A 23,340-nucleotide genomic window follows, 5' to 3' on the forward strand; every position below is an offset into this window, starting at 1 on the left:
TGCTAGATGGCTTTACTTTACTTTTTATCACAATTTTTCATTTGCAGTTTTTACATTTAAATGTGTAAAACATCCTTGAAAAGGAGAGTATTATAGTTTGAAAATGAGACGCTTAAGAATATTTTGATTTATTACTTTTTCTTGTAGGTTTGTAGTAGAGGTGAGAAAGATTTTTATTTAATGTAGCTCATGTCTTGTAAGGCACCTAGTAGATATTTAATGGGTACTTAAAGCAAGGAAATCTCATCACCACCAGTATTCCAGAGGTCTATAAATTCCAAGTAATTGCAATCTTGCAGGTTAAAGTTAGGAATAGTTGTTGCTTCTAAGAAAGACCCAAGTTCAAAGAAGTGTCATTTTGCTAATTAAGAGAACTGGCTGTTGTTGTAGGCAAACCAAAGAAGGCAATGGAAAGGAGACAAACTTGATAATGGATATTTTCAGAGTGTGGTGATGGACAGTGCAGAAATTAAATAGAGAAAGAAAACAAAAGGAGAGAAAAGAGGGCCATGATACCAGCAGTGAGAAATGGAAAAGATGATTAAGTTCCTGAAACTGGAGAAAACTTATTGCTAATTATTGATTTGAAGAGTGGAGGAATGAGTTGAATCTTAAAAAGTAAAGTGGGAGCACCTAGGTGACTTAGTCAGTTGAGTGTCCAACTCTCGATTTCAGCTCAAGTCATGATCCCAGGGACATGGGATGGCGCATGGAGTCTGCTTAAGATTCTCATTCTTTCTCTCTCTCTCAAAAAAGATAAAAATAAAGTGAAGCATATTTAAATAGGTGGAAACAGAGACCATTATATCCTGAAAAAAAATCTGAACTAGGTATGATAAAGAAGGTTATTTTAGGGAAAGGGAAAAATATTTCATTATCTAAAATGTTAGATGACATTAACAGAAATAGCTTGCTTAAACAGTTAATAAATTCACCTTATTTTTATTTTACACATCTTGTATTTCAACTACTAAGTGCTCCACCTCAGGTCCTGTGGTGATTTTTCAGTGATTCCATAATGAGGTAATCTATATTTAAAATACAACAAGTATTTTTATATTGGTACAGTTATTTGTTTTTATTATTCTCTACTTAGAGAAACTGGTAACAGTAATTTGTTCCAGAAAATCAACAGTATTTATCTTACCTCAGCTTTAATAGTTAGTTACCAATTTTTTAAAACCGCCTGTTATATGCTATTTGTCTCAAGAGTACAAGAAGTGAATGGCAAAAATATTTCTTACAAAGGGCAGCTTATAGTAAAGTTGAAAAGGTTGTGTGGTGTTATCCATAACATATACTGGTACCAAAAAATGACTGACCACCAAGGAGAAAATTGTTAGGGGTTAGAGTCACTCAATTTCAAGGCTGGGAAGAGCTTTCAAAGCAGTAGGATTCTTAAGTTTGAAGCGTCTGTGACAAATTAGCATGAGCTATTCCATCTCAACCGCTGGATATTCTAGGAATAAACAGCTACCTGACTTGACTGACATGGAAAGGGGTAGTGGCCATGAAGAGGATAAATTCAACAAGGAAAAGAGCATAAAGAAAATGAGTATTCTGAGGAAAACCGAGAAGTACCCCTTAGGATGAATTAAACTATCAGAGATTGCATGGAAATGTCCATTAGTAGAAGATGAGTCGGGGTAATTGAAAATCACCTTCCGTTCATAAAGGGAAAGTACATGTTTTCTGGATAGCAGGAGAAATAAAAATACGGTGCACCTTTATGTTTGTTTCCCGGAAGGGAGATTTGGCAAAGTGGTGGGCATGAAAGATGGAGTATGGCAGAGATAGGAATGGATGATGAGAAAAGGGAGACTCTGATGAATCAGAGTATTGCTACACCAGGTCAGGTAAAGGGAACCATAGAGCAGCTCAGAGTGTCTGTAGTGTCTAAAATCATTAAGGAATGATGAAATTGTCTCCTGTATTGTATAATTCATCTCATATGTGTATTGATTTTATGTATAATAGAAATGCTATGAGCAAAATTCATTTAACCAAAATCTCACATTCACTGAACAGTTTGAAGAAATAGGAATATGCTCTAAATTATTTTCCTTGGTTTGAATCCAACTTGATATGTGACCTAAAGTATCCATATATATTACCTCGGTAAAAGCTCAAATCTTAATAATATTGCTAAAAGAAAACCAATTTCTCTTATGTTTTATGAGCTTTGGCAGGAGCTAATCTTCCTCTAATAAAATAAGACATATACTATAAGGGTAAATATTCTTCTGTAGAAATGTCATACTTTGAGGAGATTTAGAACTCTTAAACTTTCATTTGGAACCTAAATTTCCATTGGTTTCAGGTTTAGCATATTGTATCTTGCTCTGCCTTGAGTGTAAATGAAGATGGGTGAATGTTCTTCCTTAAGAACAGTCTTTTTGCTTATTTTAAGTCTAGAAATTTTTGTTTTGGAAAATTTTGAATGTATATCAAGGCTTTCTTCATAGAAGCAAACGGTTGATATGTTGTTTATTTATGACAGAACACACATGCAGGACTTGAAAGATGTCACTAATAACGTACACTATGAGAACTACCGAAGCAGAAAACTGGCAGCTGTGACTTATAATGGAGTTGATAATAACAAGAATAAAGGGCAGCTTACCAAGTAAGTGTACCTTGTTTCCTTCAGAAAAGGTATCATTTATGTAAGTAAATAATCATATTGTTTTCATTTTCGTCAAGTTCTTGGCTACTCATTAGAAAATCGGGATTAATGGTCTTTATGCACAATAGCAGAAATTTATTGTTGTTAAACTTTGTTTTGGCAGTTTTGTATTTTACTACTTAATTTTCACAGGAAGTATTTTATTACCTTGCTCCTTAAGTGAAAGAGCCATGCATTCTCTTTTGGTCATTTGCCATTGTACTTATAATCCATATACCACATGTTTAATAGAACCTCAATTAGAAATCAAATGGCTCCTTCTGCAAATACATTTTTTAAGAGTTTGTCTTAATTCCAGTCTGCTAACATGCAGTGTTATATTCATGTCAGGTGTACAATATAGTGATTCACAATTCCCTACATCACCCAGTGCTCATCACGACGAGTATTCTCCTTGATCCCCATCACCTATTTAACCCATCCCTCCACTCAGCCCCCCCCCCCCCCCCCGCCTCTGGTAACCCTCAGTTTGTTCTCTGCAGTTAAGAGTTTGTTTCTTATTTTGTCTCTCCCTCTCTCTCTCTCTCTTTTTCTCTTTGCTCATTTGTTTGGTTTTCTTTTTTTTTTTTTTAACGTTATCTGTTTTCCAGGGGGCAGGGGAAGGGCAGAGAGAGAGGGAGACATAGAATCCAAAGCAAGCTCCAGGTTCCATGCTGTCAGCACAGAACCTGATGTGGGGCTCAAACTCATGAATTGTGAGGTCATGACCTGAGCTGAAGTTGGACGGTTAACTGACTGAGCCACCAGGTGCCCCTTTTTTGTTTTGTTTCTTAAATTCCACATGTGAGTGAAATCCTATGGTATTTGTCTTTCTCTGACTTATTTCACTTAGCATTATACTCTCTAGCACCATCCATGTTGTTGCAAAGGGCAAAATTTCATTCTTTATTTTTTTTAATGGCTGAATAATATTCCTGTGTGTGTGTGTGTGTGTGTGTGTGTGTGTGTGTGTGTGTGTACACACCATATCTTCTTTATCCATTCATCTATGGATGCACACCTGAGCTGCTTCCATATCTTGACTATTGTAAATAATGCTGCTATAAACGTAGGGGCACGTGTATCTGCAAATACGCTTTTTTAAAGGGCAGGGAACAGTTATTACCAAGATCTCTTAACTGATTTTACTTTTAAGATAAACATTCTATAGTCTCTTTATGGAGACTAAATATAGAGCTTCTACCCTTTGTCTTTTTAAATAAACCATTTTGGTAGCAGAGTTTTCACTAACATTGTGTAGAAACAAGGGACAGGACCAAACAAAAGGGATATTTAGATGAATGTAGTCTTGGTTACCTTCTCCATTCCTATTCGGTATTTCCAGGGAGTAAAATCAGCTTGAGTCTGGATTTCTTCTCTTGCTTATTAGAGTAGTGTGAGTGACTGCCGGGTGTGTGGTGTCACCCTGCTGAGCTAGTCTGTATCTCAAGCTGTGGTGGTTTATGATGGGGTGGGAGAAAGAGGTGTGTGAGGAGGCCTGGGAGTTAGCTGGTGGAGTTCTTGCTAACAGTATCTGTGCCCCATTTTTCCTTTATTTGGGACTGATGAACATCGTAAGGATTATGAAAACCATTTTAACATTGTGTATACATTTGTAGCAGGTGTTGTCTACCATTAGAGGATGATCCTGAAGGATCATCTGTATTAGTAATGAAAAAGGCAAGTTAGCAAAGTGGCAGTATAGTACTATGTTTTATAGTGGTCAGCATTCCTTAAAATGGAAAAGAAAATGCTCCTTTTTTCTTTTTTAGTTATGTCTCCACAATGGCCCTAAATTCCAGAAGAAAGCAAACAAAGCATTATTAGTCACTGGCAGACACAAACAGTTCTCTTTTACAACTGATCTTAGATCTTACTTCATGTTTATTTCCTTCTATATTTTGCTAATGATGTTGGGGTCATAGACCCTTTGAAGTAGAATTTCTTTTTAGGCTATTAACATGCTTATATTTGAGGAACTTTACTGATCAATTCCTGTGTTTCTGGTTTTAAGGATCTCCTTGTTAAAAAGGTAAATTTCTAGGTTTAAAAATTGGCAAGAGATTCTGATTCAGTAGATGTGGGATGGACTTGAGAGTTTATATTTTTAATAAGCGACCTAGATGGTTCTGATACAGGTGATTAGTCATGTATGCTTTGCGAAACAGTTTACTACTGCTGTTTTAAAAATTGATTTGGTTAATATTTCAACAATTTGTTTACATTTAAAATACAAAATTCTATTTGAGATAAGGTTTAATGAGTAAGAAAAAGACTTTTAATCTGCTTGTTTTTAGCAACATTTGTATCCGACAACTTTATTTAGCACAAAAACATAAGGCTCCATCATAGTAAATATTGTTCATAAAATTCTAATCCGTTTTAATTGCATCTTACTAACTTAGGGACTTTTTAATTGTTTGAAAGAAAACGATGTGTAATTAAAGCCACCGATAATTTTATATGTGAAAGGGGAATGTGCTATCAGACATGTTATTCATTAAATGTATGCAGTTAATGTGTGACTTTTTTTCTTTTAAACATTTGTTCATGTCCTAGAAATAAGGAATTGTTTTCACATTTCTAATAGAAGGCTTTTAAAATAGTGGTATTGTGATATTTCTGCTGTTGGATTCAGGTAAGGCAATTCAGAGAAAAATAGTGAACCTTACAGTGTTGTTAAAAATTCTTTTGCAGAAGTAGAATTCTAGTGTGGATTACTTGAGTTAAACTATATAACTGAGGCAAAAACATAAAAAGTAGAATTCTGTTGGAAATGTGTTTCTTAATGAGATGAATCATGTCCAAACTTTGTCTCTGAAAGTAATAAAAATATCTGTACTGCTAAAAAGCAAATTGCCTGAGGAGTTAGTACACTATTTTATGTTAATAGTAAGTAGAAAAATATCTTTAAAGATTGAACCAGTTGGGGAATGGCATGATTAGAATAGATATTGATATGATTTATTACATTGGGTTTTTACTACTTTATTGAGTAATATACTGAATCTGAAAGAAGTCACTTGGACATTTTATCTATTGGTTGTATCTTCTATTATCTTGAAAATGTTAACAATTTCAGAAATCATTGCAGCTGAATGTTTTGTTTAAATCAGTATCAGCAACTTGTGCTTTAGCTAATATTAACGTGCTAAAAACTAAGGACTGATTCATGAGGAACTGAAAAGAATGGCTAGTATTTAAATATGTGATGTAGGGGTGCCTGAGTGGCTCAGTCAGTTAAGCATCCAACTTGGACTTAGCTCATGATCTCACAGTTTGTGGGTTCGAGCCCCACATCGGGCTCCATGCTGACAGCTCAGAGCCTGGAGCCTGCTTCGGATTCTGTATCTCCCTCTCTCTCTCTCTGCCCCTTCCCTGCTCGCCTGCTCCCTCTCTCTCTCTCTCTCTCTCTCTCTCTCTCTCTCTGAAAAATAAAATAAAACATTAAAAATTTTAAACGTGATATAAGCAAATGTGAGTTTAGGCTTCTTAGTGATGTTCTAGTTGTATTGCTTTCAAGGGACTCTTCCCTCCATAGCAGTGCATCCTTTGATAATACTGGCAAGGGAGAGGTTGAGGTTGTGGGGAGTTTGGAGTGGAAGAGTCAGAGTAATTAAACAAAAATTGCCACTTTTCTAACCACCTCCCTCCATTATGTATCTGAACTCAGCATCCCAGCATGGACCCAAATACTGCATTACTAACAGCTAACATCACAGTTAGCTTGTTCGAAGCATGCTTAATACTGGAAGATACACTGTATGGAATTTTGTTATAATACTTTGATTAATCACTGAAGAAGACTTCTCTTGTCACCTGGAGGGTTTTACACCTCCAGATATACCTAGGACAGTGTACTTCAGCTTAAGGGCTGGTTAAGAGGGAATAGGTCTTCTGTAAAGTGAGTATCGGTAACTTGAAAATTTGTAATTTGGAAATTTTCAGGCAGATCACTTTAGGCAAGACTTTATGGAAGTTGAGTATCTGGAAATTGATTCTCTTAAAACTGCAGAGGCTCAAGTAACATTTGGAAGACTTCATATAAACGGAGAACCTAGTTTAAAGACCATTGAACTGGACAATCTCTTTGGTTCTTAAAAACAGAGAGCTTTCATTTTATCACTTTGCATAGTCTGTAAATAGCATCTGCAGGCAATTTGAGAAAGAAATAAAATTGATAATAAGGTCATTTATTTATCTGCTGATTGCTAATGGACCTGTGTATTTTCCACTGCCCTCATAAAATATTTATACATGTACAAATCTATTAAAAATTTAGTTATAGGGGTGCCTGGGTGGCTCAGTCGGTTAAGCGTCTGGCTCAGGTCATGATCTCATGGTTTGTGAGTTTGAGCACTGCATTGGGCTCTGTGCTGTCAGCGCATAGCCGGCTTCTGATCCTCTGTTCCCCCCCCTCTCTGCTCTTCCCCCATTTATGTGTGCATGTGCGCTCTCTCAAAAACAAAGATTTTTTAATAATTATATTGACCTTTCTATGGCAATGTATACTCTACAAAGTGCTAATCACACTTTAGTTTTAGAATAAAAGCTATCTTTTTAAGATTTAGTAGTAAAATAATCTCATATTTAATTTTCTGAGGCAGTTTTGGATGGACTGTACAGTGTACTAAACAGTGGTCAAATATTTGGTTTGTATAGCTGAAAATATGCCTTTTTGTTAGGTTAGTGGTCCTAGAATGATTATATTTTGGAAGGATGTAAAATAAGATTTAGATATCACGTTGTACATCTTAAATTTATACAGTATTATATGTCAATTATGTCTCAGTAAAACTGGGAAGAAACCAAGATTTAGATTATGTGGTTAAAATCTGAAAAGTAGCTGAGTGTATCTCATCAAATGCTATTTTGTCTCAAGGTCAAAGTCTGGAAAAGTGGGAACTATTCCTAGCAGCTATTCAGGTATTGCCTGTATCTGGCAAAGAAAATACCAAGTCATTTATTTTAAGTACTTCTTAAATCCTCAGGGCCGAGTGTATCTTGTTCACCCCTGACTGGAGAGTGGAGGGTGGTAGGCAATTTGAAGGAACAGAGAGGGAGGTCAAGTTCCAGATCAAAGAAGATTGAACAAGGGGTTGTAAAAGAAAAGAGAGAAGAATTAGCCATATCCAGATGGCAGATCTCTTAAAGAAAGAAAGGTGATCCCCAGTAAGAGGAAGGTTTTGTTTTGTTTTGTTTTTGCTAAACGTGCTTCTTAAAGTTATTCCTTCCTTGATCTTCTTTTGTATGTTTTACTTAAAACCACATTTGATTGGTAACTCTCATGAACTGTTGTCTATCATTGATTGATACCTTGCTTCAAGTTGGGCATACCCTGTTCCTCTTTCCCATACAGTATTTTTCTGTTTTCTGTAGCCTTCTCCATCTGTAAGCTTGGGAAAACTTTATGGATGACCAAATTCCTAGAAAGGACTAAAAATACATATTTTCAAAGGCTGATTTTTAGAGCGCCCTTAGTACATGACAGAGTTTTCATTGAAAGAGAAATAAAGACAGTTTTCTGAAGTTTCCCAAAGTTTTTTCAAAGACTTAAATTTATTCAGTTGTATCCTTTACCCTTTGTTCAGACGTCCTTTCATGAAAATATAATAGTAGTAGAGTATTGTTTTGTTTACATTTGGTTATAATGCTCTCACTTGGCAAAATAAAATGTTGGTAACTATTGTTTCCCAAAAATTTTGGAAATTTTTATTGCTCTTTGAAATCCATGTAAATGAAATTCCTTTGAAAATTTTTGTATGAAAATTGCTACATGTCTGTTTCCACAGTGGCCTACTAACCATTGATGCAAAAGTATGTGAATGTATTTGTTTAATGTGTTCTTCAGGAAAGACCACACATAATTTAAATGAAATGTGTTTGTTTTCTCTTACACTCAAAATGTGGGTCATGTAACACCACCACAGTAAAACCTTACTAGGTCAGCCTTGTGTGGTCCTTGCTGTCATTTTTCGTTGGTCACATGAAGGGGTGAATCATCTGGTGGCTTTCAGGAACCATAAACCTTTAAAGAGATCCCTAGGAGGAGCTGTGTTATATCTTTGGAGATTTAGCATGATACTCAGGTTATGTTATAGACTTTTTTTTTTTTCCTTTTTAAAAAACTTTTACCTGGCCCTTTCAATTCTTTGGCTGAGTCCCTTTAAATTTCTCTGACAAGTTTAAGTGAATAAGCTTTAGCATGTCTATGTGTGTAAAGAACAATTTTCCATTAAAAAGCAGTTAGGCTGGGGCGCCTGGGTGGCTCAGTCAGTTAACCATCCAACTTTGGCTCAGGTTATGATCTCAGGGTTTGTGATTCGAGCTCCACGTGGGGCTCTGTGCCGACAGCTCAGAGCCTGGAGCCTGCTTCGGATTCTGTGTCTCCCTCTCTCTCTGCCCCTCCTCCACTGGCACCCTGTGTCTTTCTCTCTCAAAAATAAATAAACATTAAAAAAAATTTTTTTTAAAGCAGTTAGGCTATGATACAATTTAAATGGTTTTTCTGATCCTCTAGTTAAAAAGGTTTTATTTGGAAAAAAATAATGTGATGAAAAAAAGTGATCCTTCTTCCTGTGTTTCCTACATTGTAAGCACAATATTGTATTACAGTTTCCTAAATATCACTTTCATAAAGATGACTACAAATGTGGTGCTAATTTAAGATTTGAAAGATCATTTTTACTGATGAGAGGCTTACAAAAATTTAGATATGTATAACCATTTTTTTATAATACTGGAATATCAGTTCATTTGATCAGAAGTCAAGTATTTTTACAAGGCTGAAAAACTTAAAGTATCTCAGATACGAAATATTGTAAATATTTCCTTTTTTGGAAGTACATATATTTAAATAGGTTTAAAAATTTGAGCGGGCTGTCAAGATAATTGCACAGCATGCTTATTTTCATAATGATTTGGTATAGTAATTAACAGAATTTTGGGAAAGAAATTAACTAGCTTTAACAAATTTTGCCATAAACTTTTGTTTTAGGGCACATACTTTAAATTACTTAATTGTGACGTCTCTGAATTTGCCTTTAATTGTTGATTTTAGTGTGGTTTACTCTAAGTGTTTTAAGTCTCCGTTTTTTGTTCTTTTAGATATGACACAGTTGAAGGCATGTAAGTTTTTTTCTTTTAAGATGTAAAGGTTTTTAATAAATTTAGAATTTAAAAGCAAACTTCAAAATGTAGTCTTTCCCCCTAGAGTTATCTAAATAAAAATCAAAATAACAGTGGTTACTTTTGGTTAGCTGGTAACCTTTTCATGTGCAAATTATACCATGAGTTCTTTAATTTACATGAATTGCTTTTTTCCTCCCAAGGATAAAATTAAATGAGCATTTTATTATAAGGAGGAATATATATTTAATTTTAAAATCAGTCTGAGTTTCTAATTTATTTACTATACAGTTTTGAACTATGTTTTCAGATTACGCCAATATTGTTGGATAGTCTCAGTTGCTTAAACATACATATTCAGTTAAAACTGTCAATTTAAACAATAGTTATTAGATTATTTCTGTTCTAGAGGCTAAAAATGTTCTGGGAGATGGAATAAGTGAGGTTTATAGACTCAGAATCTAACAAAAGCTTTGGACCCCCTCACCGGAAAAATGCTTACATGGACACACACGTTTAGTGTGTCATTTCAGGGGATTCATTGCCACTCTGCTCAAGAGATTGGAAGCCCCTGTACCAAAACACCTGCCATACATATGAGAACTATATTATCAAGGAGGGCCTTAACTTTTAATGAAATAATGATATTTACATTTAAAAATTTATTTCAGAGGCTCAGGCGGTTAAGCGTCTGATTACGGCTCAGGATGTTCTCTCAAGGCTTATGGGTTTGAGCCCTGCATCGGTCTCTGTGCTGACAGTGCAGAGCCCGCCTTGGATCCTCTGTCCCCACTCTCTCTGCCCTTCCCCTACTCGTGTGCTCACCCTCTCTCTCGCTCTCAAAAATAAACATTAAAAAATTTTTTAACAATTTTGTTCACTTGACCTCACTTTTTGAATGCAGGTTTTTGTTCTAAGTTAATGTTTGGTTTAGTTTCATTTTCAGAACTTCTGATTAATTGTTTAATTGCTAAAATATACTGCAGGTTTGTAAGTTTACTTTTGGTGAAGAACTATCCTTCAGTTAGCATTTTATTCTAGATTACACTAATTGCAAAAACAGATCATCTTGATCACAGCAGTGCTTCATGGCTTTGTCCTCCCTTTTTGCTAAGAAAAATCCATAGCCAGTGTTCTGACCTGTTGCTCTTGTTGAATATATTCCATCAGGCTCTTTTGTCCTTCTCCTTGATAGGGGGAAGAGGAGTACTGGAAAAATACTCATCCTCATTAGGAGAGAAATTTACCATAATCAGAGTGTCTCACATCAGGATTAAAGTGACTAACCCTAGAAGTTATGGGTGAAATCCAAGGCCTGATTTTGTTTTTGTTTATAAGCCATGATTTAATTTTTTAAACTGTTTTACTGACATAAAATTCACCAACTTAAATATACAATTCAGTGGTCAAAGCCTGTTTATGTGGAGGCAAAGTAAACAAGTTTTATCAACAAAGTCAGAAGAAGGCCTGCCTCTTTAGGTTGTTCTAGTGTATTGAATAGTTTTCAGAGATCCTCAAAGCCACAGAGTACATGTTTCTTTCCTCCCTGGGACTATAGTAAGTTACTGATAATTTTGCATTCCCTTGTGTCTGTAAGTATGCTAGCCATTATATAAAGCTCATCTGCAGTATTTTCCAACATGAAAATTTTGAACAAAATTGTGTAGAGAATTGAGCCTGTGGACCTTAATGTTAGAAGACTGAAATACTTCCATTCAACTATGCTTGTGTCTGTTTTCTGGCATTTCAAAAAAAAATTACTAGGATATTTATTTGCTTCTGATTCTTTCTCATGTGTATGTGTGTTTTTTTTATCACCAGTACATCTTTTAAAGTAAGACAGAAACTTTAGACACTAAAATAGGTAGAATGAATTTTCATAATCAGTGAAATTACCATAAATGGCCTAGAAATGAAAAATGTTCTAGGTATTTACTGGTAGTCATTTCCAGCATGTCAATTCAGTTACTAAAATAAGTCGAAATTGGTGTTAATTAGCTTACAATTATAATGTCAGTAATTGTCTTAGAAGAAGAGATTATAACACTTAGAAATTTTTAGAACTACAAATAGGCTATGTATATTAACTTCATTAGCTCAGTTCCTTTTTTCGCATTAAAATTTTGTTGAGGGGTGCCTGGATGGCTCAGTCAGTTAAGTGTCTGACTTCGGCTCAGGTCATGATCTCATGGTTCTTGAGTTCAAGCCCCGCGTCAGGCTCTGTGCTGACAGCACAGAGGCTCCAGGCTCTGCTTCAGATTCTGTGTCTCCCTCTCTCTCTGCCTCTCTCCTACTTGTGCTCTGTCTCTGTCTCTCTCTCTCAAAAATAAATAAAATGTAAAAAAATAAAAAATACAAAAAATAAATAAAATTTTGTTTAAAGTACAAAATTAAATAATTTTCTTCTCATTTTCCATGCTGTGAGTGTAATTTAGAATGTTTCCATTTTCCTTCTACAGTTTATTTTATGTGTCATCTTTAGATTGGTATGCACTAACTAGCTTTAGAGAAACCTCCTGCTAACAGTTTGTTATTCATGTCTCTTTTCATAATAATTGTTCACTAGAGATTCCAGTTTAAATATAAAACTGGAAGGAAATTCTAGATTAGAAATACAACTTTTGAAGCTTCTAAAGAATTTTTAATGCATTTATACACAAAACTTCAAATCTGCGATCTGTGTCATCTAAGATGGTGTTCAGAATAATTGAAAAATCATTTTCAAGCTCATTTTCAAAAAACAGAATTTAGTGATGACAGCATCTCATTTGTTTTCATCGCCGTGTCAGAGTTTTGTATCATACTTCTCATTTTCGGACTTCTGATGATTATCCTTAATGTTCACAACAGGAGCCCTCTTGCACAAATGGAAGAAGAAAGAAGGGAGCATGTAGCTAAGATGAAGAAGATGGAGATGGAGATGGAGCAGGTGTTTGAGATGAAGGTCAAAGAAAAAGTTCAAAAACTGAAGGATTCGGAAGCTGAGGTAGAGCCTAACGTTGTCCCCTGTTACGGACACAGTATTTCTTTTTAAAATAACAAAGGTCTTCAATAGTCTAGATAATAAAACCTCTCTACACATATTTTTAAAAATTTAATATAATGCCCTAATGTGGCGCCTGAGTGGCTCAGTCAGTTGAGCATCCAACTTCGGCCTAGGTCATGATCTCAAGGTCCGTGGGTTCAAGCCCCACGTTGGGCTCTGTGCTGACAGCTCGGAGCCTGGAGCCTGTTTTGGATTCTGTGTCTCCCTCTCTCTCTGCCCCTCCCCCACTTGTGCTTGCTCGCTCTCTCTCTCTCTCTCTCTCTCAAAAAGAAAATTAATATTAAATTAAAAATATAAAGAAGTTTGGTGCGCCTGGGTGGCTCAGTCGGTTAAGCGTCCGACTTCGGCTCAGGTCATGATCTCAAGGTCCGTGGGTTCGAGCCCCGCATCAGGCTCTGTGTTGACAGCTCGGAGCCTGGAGCCTGCTTCAGATTCTGTGTCTCCTCCCTCTCTCTCTCTCTCTCTCTCTCTCTCTCTCTCTCTCTCTCTCTCTCTGCCCCTCCCCCACTGTGGTCACTTACTCTCCCTCTCAAAAATAAATAACATTAAAAAAAATTTAGGGTCACTGCCCTAGTGTAATAAAATGGAGAAATAAAAGCAAGTACTTTGTTTATAATAACGTATGTTTTGATATGTTAGTATTTGAACACATATACTTGGTAGGAAGACATAATAGAATAATTATAATGAATTACGAGTTTTAATGAGCAAAATATGAGAAGTGGAATTATAAGCTATTCCTTATATTCAGTGTAAGAAAAGTAAAGATCAGAGTTTTGGGTGGATGTAAGAATAAAAACTAGTATTAGAATAATCATCATCATCATCATCATCATCATCATCATCATCAACAACAACCACCAGAGTTACTTGCATATGAATGAGAGAGAGAAAGAGAGAGAGAGAACCGTAACTGAACTAAGGGCATGCCAGGATAAAACAAACAGCCAAAGGAGAGAAAATGAAGGAATGTGATATTCCTGTAAATGAAATGGGCTTATTTGTAATATAGTGTCAGAGTAATTGCTAGTGTTACAAAATTGGTAGAGTAGTGACAAAGCATCCCAACAAGCTTATTTACCTTGGAATCCCTCTATAGATGTTGAGGCATGCATTTAGTTTTTATTAATCAAAAAGACCTTGAAGACATTCCCTTACATTTCCTTCAAGAAGTGAAAGATGGAGGGGAAAAGCACTAACATGAGACTCTATCAAGTAAGTAGTTGGTGTGATAGATATTAACATGAAATATTTTTTTAAGTGACCTTTAATGTTAAAATTCATGAGATCCCTATGTTTATATGTGGCTCCACTAATAATATTTGTATCTAAATAAATTCAAAGGGGATTCAGATCTATTCTGTTACATCCTTATGGTTGATCTCATTGCCTTTGTAATTACTGCATAAAATACTGAAACCCTCTTTGACTAAATATCTAACAAAGTATTTTAATGCACTAAATAGAATGCATGGAGTGAGTAAAATACTGAAAAATTTTAAATGTTTTTATTCCACATTAAATTTCTCTTAAATTACTGGGCTTTACATGTAATTTCTTACTTAAAAACAAACAAAACAAAACAAGACAGGGGCACCTGGTTAAGTGTCCGACTCTTGATTTTGTCTCAGGTCATGGTCTCAGTGTCATGAGATCAAACTCTGGGTTGGCCTCTGCTCTGAGCATGGAGCCTGCTTGGGATTCTCTCTCTCTCTCTCTCTCTCTCTCTCTCTCTCTCTCTCTCTCTCTCTCTCCCACCCCCCCCCGTCTCTCAAAATAAATAAACAAACTTAAAAAAAAAAAAAGCAACTGTGACTGTTGTTATATTTGTTAATAGGCTTAATTCAGCAGAGATACAGAATAGTTCCTTCTTGTTTGAGTTCTCAGAAGACTGCAGGAATAGCAGCCCTGGCACCTGTTATTAAGATGACGTTTTGGAGATTAAATTAAATCTAAGAGTTTGTACCCTTTCGTTAATTAGTGAATAATCTGGAAAAGTCTGTAACAGAAGGGGAATAAAAACAGGAATAATCAAGAGTCTGCATTACCTCCAAACTTAAGATTTCTTTGAAAATCTAAAAGTAGTTGAATGTACATTTACTATAGACATATTTTAGAGCTTCCTCCTAAGAGTAAATGTTATAAGAAATAATTATGAAACTGTAGCCAAAGAACCTTTAAAGAGTTTTTATGATTTCTGTAAATGGTGAAAACAGTTTTGAAAAACTTAACTGCTCTTTGAAGTCTGAAATCTTTCTTAGCATGAAAGAACCTGTAAAGAAATCTGGCCAAGTTTCCCCTAATACTGTAAGACATGTTAAGTATATAAATATATGGGTGAAGGAACCTATTTAACCTTAATAGGTTTTTTTTTTCAAGTTCATTAGTGCTAAAAGTGTTTGTTGAGGCATAGCTGCTAATGTCCAGCAGCCCAGTGCATCAGGCGCACTACTAAGCACCCTTCTTGTGTTATGTCATTAAATCCACACCATAACCCTATGGAGTAGATACTATTGTCCATCTTCCTTTTATTTTCATGAGAGGAAGGATAAATTAACTTGGCCAGTGCTGCATGTATAGTGGTAAGCCATTATTTGAACTCACTTAATTCTTTAAGTTTGCTCTTACTCACTAGATAAATCCACAGTCATGTATCCATAGTTTCAAATCTTAAATCCTTACAAGCTCTGAAAACTGCAAAACCAGACTTAGAACTAATAGTTTTATTCCACTTGATGTGAATATTTATAAAATTTACTGCAAAAAAATAGTAATGTGTTTGATTATAGGTGCTACCCTAGACAACCCAGGATGTGTTTTGCAAATGTAGTATGTATATATTTCTAAGTAGTGTTGCCATTCTAAGGTCTGAAGTATTCAGAAGTTTGGAAGGCATATAACCCCAAGGGTTTCTTGAGAGGGATTGTAACCTGTACTTCTTAACCTACATGCAACTAACACAGAAGATACTTACATACAACAGAAATTTACACATCAAAAATCATGAACACCCGTGAACTTAACTACCCAGCTTAAAAACTAAGACTTCATTAGTTCATTTGAGGCCCTTGTGTGCCTATGGTAGCACCTTTTCTCCTTCTCAGAGGTAACTATTGTGAATTGTGTGTTTCTGATTCGCTTGCATTTTTTCTATAACTAAAGGCATTTTCCTGCATTTCTGTTTTCTGATATTTTCTTAGTACCTTGTTTGCTATGATCAGGAAGATGATCATAGCATATTTGACTCATGTTGGCTTAAATTTATCTTAGATGGTTTTATTTTTTAGGAATTGCATGAAATATTTGCAGTAGGAGTAAATTTGAAGTCCCTCTCTGTGGGTTTACAAAATAATTGAGAAAATAAATTATATGCAAAATTTCATTATAATCCAAATTCAAGATGTTAACTCACTGATGTAATATGATCATTAGTAGAACATGATTCCTAGACATCTGAAGATTTTGAATATTTTTGGGGTATTAAGTGTATTTAGATTTAATCTGATTTTTTTTTTATTAATGACTATTTTCTTCAGAAATAGACTGACTAGTGCATAACTGACATTATTTAGTGATCCATTAGGTGAGCTCTCTGTTTCTGCAGTTACTTTGCGTGTTTCTACTTAGTCAGCATTCTTAATACAGCATTGATTTTCAGTGTAGGAAAACCACCTGCATTGGAATCTCTGGGGCTTGTTGAAAATGCAGATTTCTAATCTTAACACTGAAAGATTCTAATTCAGTATGTTTTGGTGAGGTCCAGGGTTCAATATTTTTTAACAGAGCACTCCTGGTGATTTATATGAAAATTAGTATTTGAGAAACCACTGCTTTATAAGAATTGGGGGAGCTTCCTATGATCTTGGAGCTCTAAATTTAAGTCTTTATGTATACCTGCTTTCATTCCACTTGTCTCAGCTTTCTGAGCTTAGAATTAGGAGGCAGTTCAAATCCTCATTCTTCTATTTTTCTGGCTAATGATTTTGGGCAAGGGACTTAAACTCTGCAGCTGTTTACTCATTTATACAATGGGGACAGTGATGTCTTATTTGCCTTGCTTCTACATACTTATGAATAATGAAAAATGAGGTCATCAGATAGGATATGTCCATTGTAAAGTGCAACACAACTGTAAACTTTTTGTACTTTTTTTTCCTATTTCCCAAGATTATTCTCTTGGGTCACTGGCCTCCTATAGGAGAAGAAAACCTAGACAGTGCTTTCCAGGTGGTACTCTGAATTTATAGCACAAGAACTCAGTGCTCATAATTTTAACATTAGAATGCCTGGGTGAAACCTACTTCTGTTCCTGATTTCTTAAATAGTTTTATTTTATATATCGTGCTTTGATTTAGCTCCAAAGGCGCCATGAGCAAATGAAAAAGAACTTGGAAGCACAGCACAAAGAATTAGAGGAAAAACGTCGTCAGTTTGAAGATGAGAAAGCAAACTGGGAAGCCCAACAACGTATTTTAGAACAACAGAACTCTTCCAGGTAATTAATATCAGATTCCCAAGAAATGTGTATATTAATGTTTCAAGGAATTATTGTCTTGTTTATTTTAACAATATTAACATTTTAAAAGATATTACCCATTATCACACAACCACAATTATTTTCATGGGTGAATATTTTTACATAGATGGATGCAATCTGTCTACTCTAACAGTATTTCTTTTCATTACAAGCATTTTCCATTACTTAACTGTGTTCATAATTATAACTTGGTAGCTTCATCACATTCTCCCCACTTGACTCACCATAATCAATTTCTTACCTCCTCCCCTCAATTGTTGGACATAATAGTTGTGTTCGATCGTCAGCAAGCATAGAAAACACTGCTGCAAAAATCTTTTATACAATTTAGGGCTATGTTTTAATTGTGTTATTTCTTTAGGATTAAGTTCTGAAGGTAAAATACTGGATATGTAATTCCAAATACAACTGATCAATTACTTGTTCTTAATTTACATAAAACTTAGTAATATTTGTACCTTGGTTTTGTTCTTTTCCTTGTTAGTCCCATTTAAAACTGAAAAGTTATATCCCTATAAGAATTCTACAATTTACCCTCACTGCTAAATATTTTCGAGGTTAGACATTTGTTCTATAATGCTTTCCTTCTTTTAATTTTTTCCCCAGTGAAAAGGAAAATCTATTTGTAAAAGCAAATGTAATTGAGAATGCAAATAGCAGTAGAAGAGAAGGTACCCTATTTGATGTCAGTTGATCTTTTTCAGTTTGCACTCTTATTTGGGAAGAATTGTTCTCCTACATTAAAACTGGATTTCTGTCCTATTTTTAGTGTTTATCCTGAAATTTGGTCAAAATTTGATTGTTACAGATTTGTATTGTCATCATTCACTTCTAAATCTGATAATTTTTTAAGCTAAAAAAAAGTAGTGTTTCAAAATCTAACAGTTGTAATTGGGTTAGCCATTGCTACCATCTTATGTTGTCTTTAATGTTTATAACGTGGCCACTCATTTTGATTATTTTCCTTGAATCATTTAGAACCTTGGAAAAGAACAAGAAGAAAGGGAAGATCTTTTAAACCCTCTATTGACCACCAGTTACGTATTAGTTGCCAATATGCCAGCTTGGACATCAGTGTTTGTTGGATCCGTTTGACCAATTTGCACCAGTTTTATCCTTAATGATGGATTTAACAGCATGACAAAAATTATTATTATTTTTTTGTTCTTGATGGAGATTAAGATGCCTTGAATTGTCTAGGGTGTTGTGTACTTAGAAACTAACAGCTCTAAGTACCTTTCCTACATTTTCTTTTCTTGTTCTTTTTTTTTTCTTTCTTTCTTTCTTTTTTTTTTATTAAACAGATGTCTTCAATTTAATGCAAGAAAACATTTTACTGTTGTACAATCATGTTCTGGTGGTTTGACTGTTTACAAGATATTCCAAAATAAAAGGACTCTGGAAGGTTTTCATTGAGGATAAATTGCCATAATATGATGCAAACTATGCTTCTCTATGATAATTATAATACAGAGGTTCCATTCAGTGCAGCATATACAATAATGTAATTTAGTCTAACACAGTTGACCCTATTTTTTGACACTTCCATTGTTTAAAAATACACATGGAAAAAAATCCTATATGCTTACAATGCACCTAGAGCTTTTTTATAACAACCTTTTTTTGTTTATTTGTTTGTTTTGGATTCTTTAAATATATGTTATCCTCATTTAGTACCCTCTTTAGCCAGAATCTCATTACTGCTTCATTTTTGTAATAACATTTTATTTAGGTATTTTCCATATATTGGCCCTGCTAAAATAGAATATAGCATCTTTCATATGGTAGGAACCAACAAGGAAACTTTCCTTTAATTCCCTTTTTACACTTTATGGTAAGTAGCAGGGGAAAAATGCATTTATAGATCATTTCTAGGCAAAATTGTGAAGCTAACGACCAACCTGTTTCTACCTATGTGCAGTCTCTTTATTTTACTAGAAATGGGAATCATGGCCTCCTGAAAAGAAAAAAAAGTCACCATTCTGCATTTAGCTGTATTCATATATTGCATTTCTGTATTTTTTTTTGTTTGTATTGTAAAAAATTCACATAATAAACAATGTTGTGATGTAATAGAGTGTGGGCTCTTAAATATTCTACAGTTGATATACAAGAATAGAATATGTTTGGGAAGAAACTTCAACTTGGATTTGTCTCGTCCACAATTGTAACTCATCTTTTCTATTGTATGTTTATTTCATTTAGAATATGGTTAATGTATTGCTTTTCTAATTTATGAGATGTACAGTTATCTCTACTCATTACTCTCATTAATGTTTATACCTCTGAGAACAAATCCCAACTCATTCACATTAGATGAACTCTCAAGTCCCTGGAAACTGAAATTTTGTAACTGGAAAGAAGGTGGTGCAATTTAAAGATCAATGATGCAGATTTTAACATAATTGCTTTATGGTATATTAAATATAATTAATGCAACCCAGTTCATTACCTTAAAAAGTTGCACCATGTTTGTTACTTTTAAAAATTAATGATCCAAGCAGAAGGAAGTAACTGCTAATTCTTACGAGCCAATATTTTTGGTTTCACAGGCTGAAGGATTTAAATAAGTCAGTATGCTTAAAAAGATCCTTATTGCTTTTCAAAAAAATAGATCTAAAATGTAAAACATATATTAGGAAGATTATTTATGTTATAGTATCTTCAGTTTATATGTAAATTCACCCCAGGGTTACTTTTTTTTTTTAATGTTTATTTTTGAGAGAGAGAGAGCAAGCGAGCACAAACAGGGGAGGGGCAGAGAGAGAGGGAGGTACAGAATCTGAAACAGGCTCCAGGTTCTGAGCTGTCAGCACAGAGCCTGACACAGGGCTCAAACTCACAAATTGTGAGATCATGACCTGAGTCGAAGTCGGACGCTTAACCGACTGAGCCACCCAGGCACCCGGAGAGTTACTGTTTTTAAAGTAAATCTCATGAGGCATTAAAAACATGATTTGGGAATACCGCAATAAAGATTTATTCTTATTTGATGGCCGTCACTAACTAAAAATTGTCTTGGAAAAGCTTTGTTAATCCTAAAATGCCTTCTGCTGTTGAAGAACCTACATGGTGTGAGTGGCTTTTTAAAAATAAATTGCCTGTTATTCTAAGACTAGAATCAGGTGTTCCAGAATAACTATAGGTATGATATGCAGGAGTTTTTTGTTTGTTTTGGTTCTTAAGTGAGATTGGGTTAACACCTATAACCAGAAAGGCTTGGTTTTAAGGAGTTAACGACCTACTGAATTTGGAGGATGCAAAATGAAAAACTTTGTATAGACCACCTGCCTAACTGGTGAAGTATTAATTCTAGAGTTCTAGAAACAGGTTCTCATAGTTACCATTTAAAAATTCTGTATCTTGTTGTAAGTTTGTAAATCACCTTTATTCTACTACCCTCGTAAAAACTGGCACAAATCTTACCCATATCATACCTAAGGATTTTACCTGAATCTGATACAGGACCTGTACAACCTTACTGGATCTTTTGATTGTTGACTCCAGGCTTTTCAAGCATATTGAGGGCTGTTTTTGCTATATGGCCTGTGGATTTCTGAGAACTGCTATATGATCATTCACAATACATGTAACACTCAGGACATAAGGACAGCCCAGCTTGTAAACAGCAAAACAGGCAATGCCTAGTTTCTGTTGTCCAGAAGCATTATGTAATTGAAGTAACCACGATCTTTCTAATTGTGCGGCATTGACCAAGTCAGCACCAATCCCAGTGACTGGTTTGGGCACTGCATGGTAGAGCTTTACTGCCACCTAGTGGGATGAGATCTACTTGTCTCATTATCAAGTTCACAATGGGGGAAATTGATAATTGATTGGACACATGGCTTATTTCTATGTAGCTCAGGTTATACTCTTGAAAGCTGAAGAGATACAGGCTCCTGCCTCTCAGACTCATTAGTTTGGTGTCACTGAACCACCTGCACATTCTGAGTCTTCCCACCTTTTGTGCCTTTTATCCTCTTGGGAGAAACTGACCAAGGAATGTGGAGGTCAATGTACAGTAGGTGAGAAAAGAGGAAAGAGTGTAAGATGGCTTAATGAAGCAAAAGCAGAATGTTGACTTAGCAAGTCATCTAAGATCACTGTCTCCAAACTTTATCCTGTTTCCTTATTGAAATATTCTTGAGCATGTATCCATAATTACAACTGTGTGCATGTGCTGCTGTGTTACTGTGAAATTATGAAACAAAATTTTAAATTGGGGAGGGGGGAGTTTAGCACCCTTCTCAAGCCCCCGTGAACTCTCTACTCATTCCACTTTGGAAGCCATTGATCTAGGTAGTATATAGATCGTTAATAATTTTTGTTGACTCCCCGAGGGTGTCCTAGTGAAGACTGCTGTGCTATCCTATTTGATGTGAAAGGAAAAATTACTGTCTGCCACTCCAGTAAATTGAAGTCCTTTCTAATAAAAAGCTTGCAAATGTAAACAAAAGTCCGTGTATTTCATTCAGAATATTTTCCTTACCCTTTGTAATAACAGCTATCCACGTATTGAACACTTATTACCACATTTCAGACGATAAGTTAGTTTTTGTGTATTATCTTCATCTAACCCTTAATAGATACCAGTATTGCCCTTTTACAGATGTGGAAACAGGTTTGGAGATGTTTAGTGACTAACTTAGAGACAAGTGGTAAGTGGCAGAGCTGGAGTTTGATGCAGTCTTGGTGATGAGGTCAGGGCCCCCGTTGCTTTAGTCTTCTGCCGTGCGACCACCTGGTCTGTGCTAGAAAACTGAACACGCTAATCCTGTGTGTTCAGATCCCATCTCTGTGAATTGGGCATGTTACTTCTCCTTTCTCAACATTTGTTTCTGCAGCTATAAGTTAGGGCCCATATCTCTCTTGCTGATTCAGAGTGAAGATTACATTCTGTGACTGCCCATGTGAGGTGTCTGGACCTTGAGAGATTATCCTTGGGTGTTGCTGGAAGTGGTGATGCTGGGAACATGACAGACAAAAGAGTATTGTTTTTCCCCAGTTTTAGGCGATGGTACATTTTCAGTAAGTTTGCGTGGTGCTTGATAGGTCTCTAGACTTGCTTCTTTGTAGACACAGCCTTTTGGAGTTACTAAGTAATTTTATTGTTTCAACAATAAAGCATGCCATGGAAATAAGGTAATTTTGGTGAAGAACGGGTTTTTTACAGTGCCAGTAATGGGAGTTCTAAAATAATGTCATTCTTTGCAAATAGTGCTGGGATGGTTTATCAGAGTATCTCATCTCTGACATTGCTGAAAAAATTGCTTCTTTTCAAGCAAATTGGTTCCCATGATTTGGGATTAATCCATAGAATGTTCAAAGTTTAGTGTCAGCCGTTTTCAACAGAAAATATGGGTTGACAATTTCCTGTGTTCTTTAGAAGGCTTTCAAAGCTTCACAGGAAGAATGAAGACTATTCTTGGCCTGAACATTTGCCCCATGGGGTGCTGGGCCCAGCCAAACAGCCTTGTATTAGCAAAGGAGGGTCAAGTGAAAGGAGACCTTGTTCTGTGCCAAGCTCTCCAAGGGTAGCCTGAAACCCCATTGGCCACACAGAACCACTGTTTAAGGTGCAGTATTTGTGGACCTGCCGAAATCTAAAGCCATTCAGGCTTTCCAAAATCCTTTGGAATGGGGAGAGGCAGCGGGTGACACTTCAGATCTGTGAAGACCTGGCATAAAGATGGAGAGTTGATGCGGGGGATGGCAAGACACTGCCAACGAATGTCTATTTTTTTGTTCTCTCTTCCAAGTGGGCCCTGCTTAGCTTCCTAGCTTTCAGGTGTGTTGCAAGGTGCAGCGGTTCACCCTGGAGATTTACAAGGTAACAGACCCCAGAAGCCCCATGGGTGTGGGGCTGGTTCTCACCAAAATGTGGAGGAACTAACTTGGTCTAGCAGGGGCTTGCAACTTTTCTTTCCTCACTTAATTCCATTGTCTTTGAATTTCACTGGT

General features: G+C 35.6%; 1 protein-coding gene across 2 annotated transcripts in view; it reads left to right on the top strand.

Moving 5' to 3' along the window:
- The window catches only part of SEPTIN7 (septin 7), a 119,737-nt gene extending 100,288 nt beyond the window's left edge, over positions 1 to 19,449 (top strand). For both annotated transcript variants that reach the window (XM_047094620.1, XM_047094619.1), the window contains exons 11-14: positions 2,501 to 2,626; positions 12,644 to 12,779; positions 17,195 to 17,334; positions 18,355 to 19,449. In XM_047094620.1, the coding sequence (XP_046950576.1) occupies positions 2,501 to 2,626; positions 12,644 to 12,779; positions 17,195 to 17,334; positions 18,355 to 18,394 (442 nt within the window). In that variant the 3' untranslated portion in view covers positions 18,395 to 19,449. The remainder of the gene's footprint in view (positions 1 to 2,500; positions 2,627 to 12,643; positions 12,780 to 17,194; positions 17,335 to 18,354) is intronic.
- Positions 19,450 to 23,340: the final 3,891 nt, after the last annotated feature.

Source organism: Lynx rufus, unplaced genomic scaffold (assembly GCF_022079265.1).
Source record: "Lynx rufus isolate CCGP_SWC_20201006 ecotype Redwood Valley unplaced genomic scaffold, mLynRuf1.p SCAF_4, whole genome shotgun sequence".
In the NCBI taxonomy this organism is placed as follows: domain Eukaryota; kingdom Metazoa; phylum Chordata; class Mammalia; order Carnivora; family Felidae; genus Lynx; species Lynx rufus.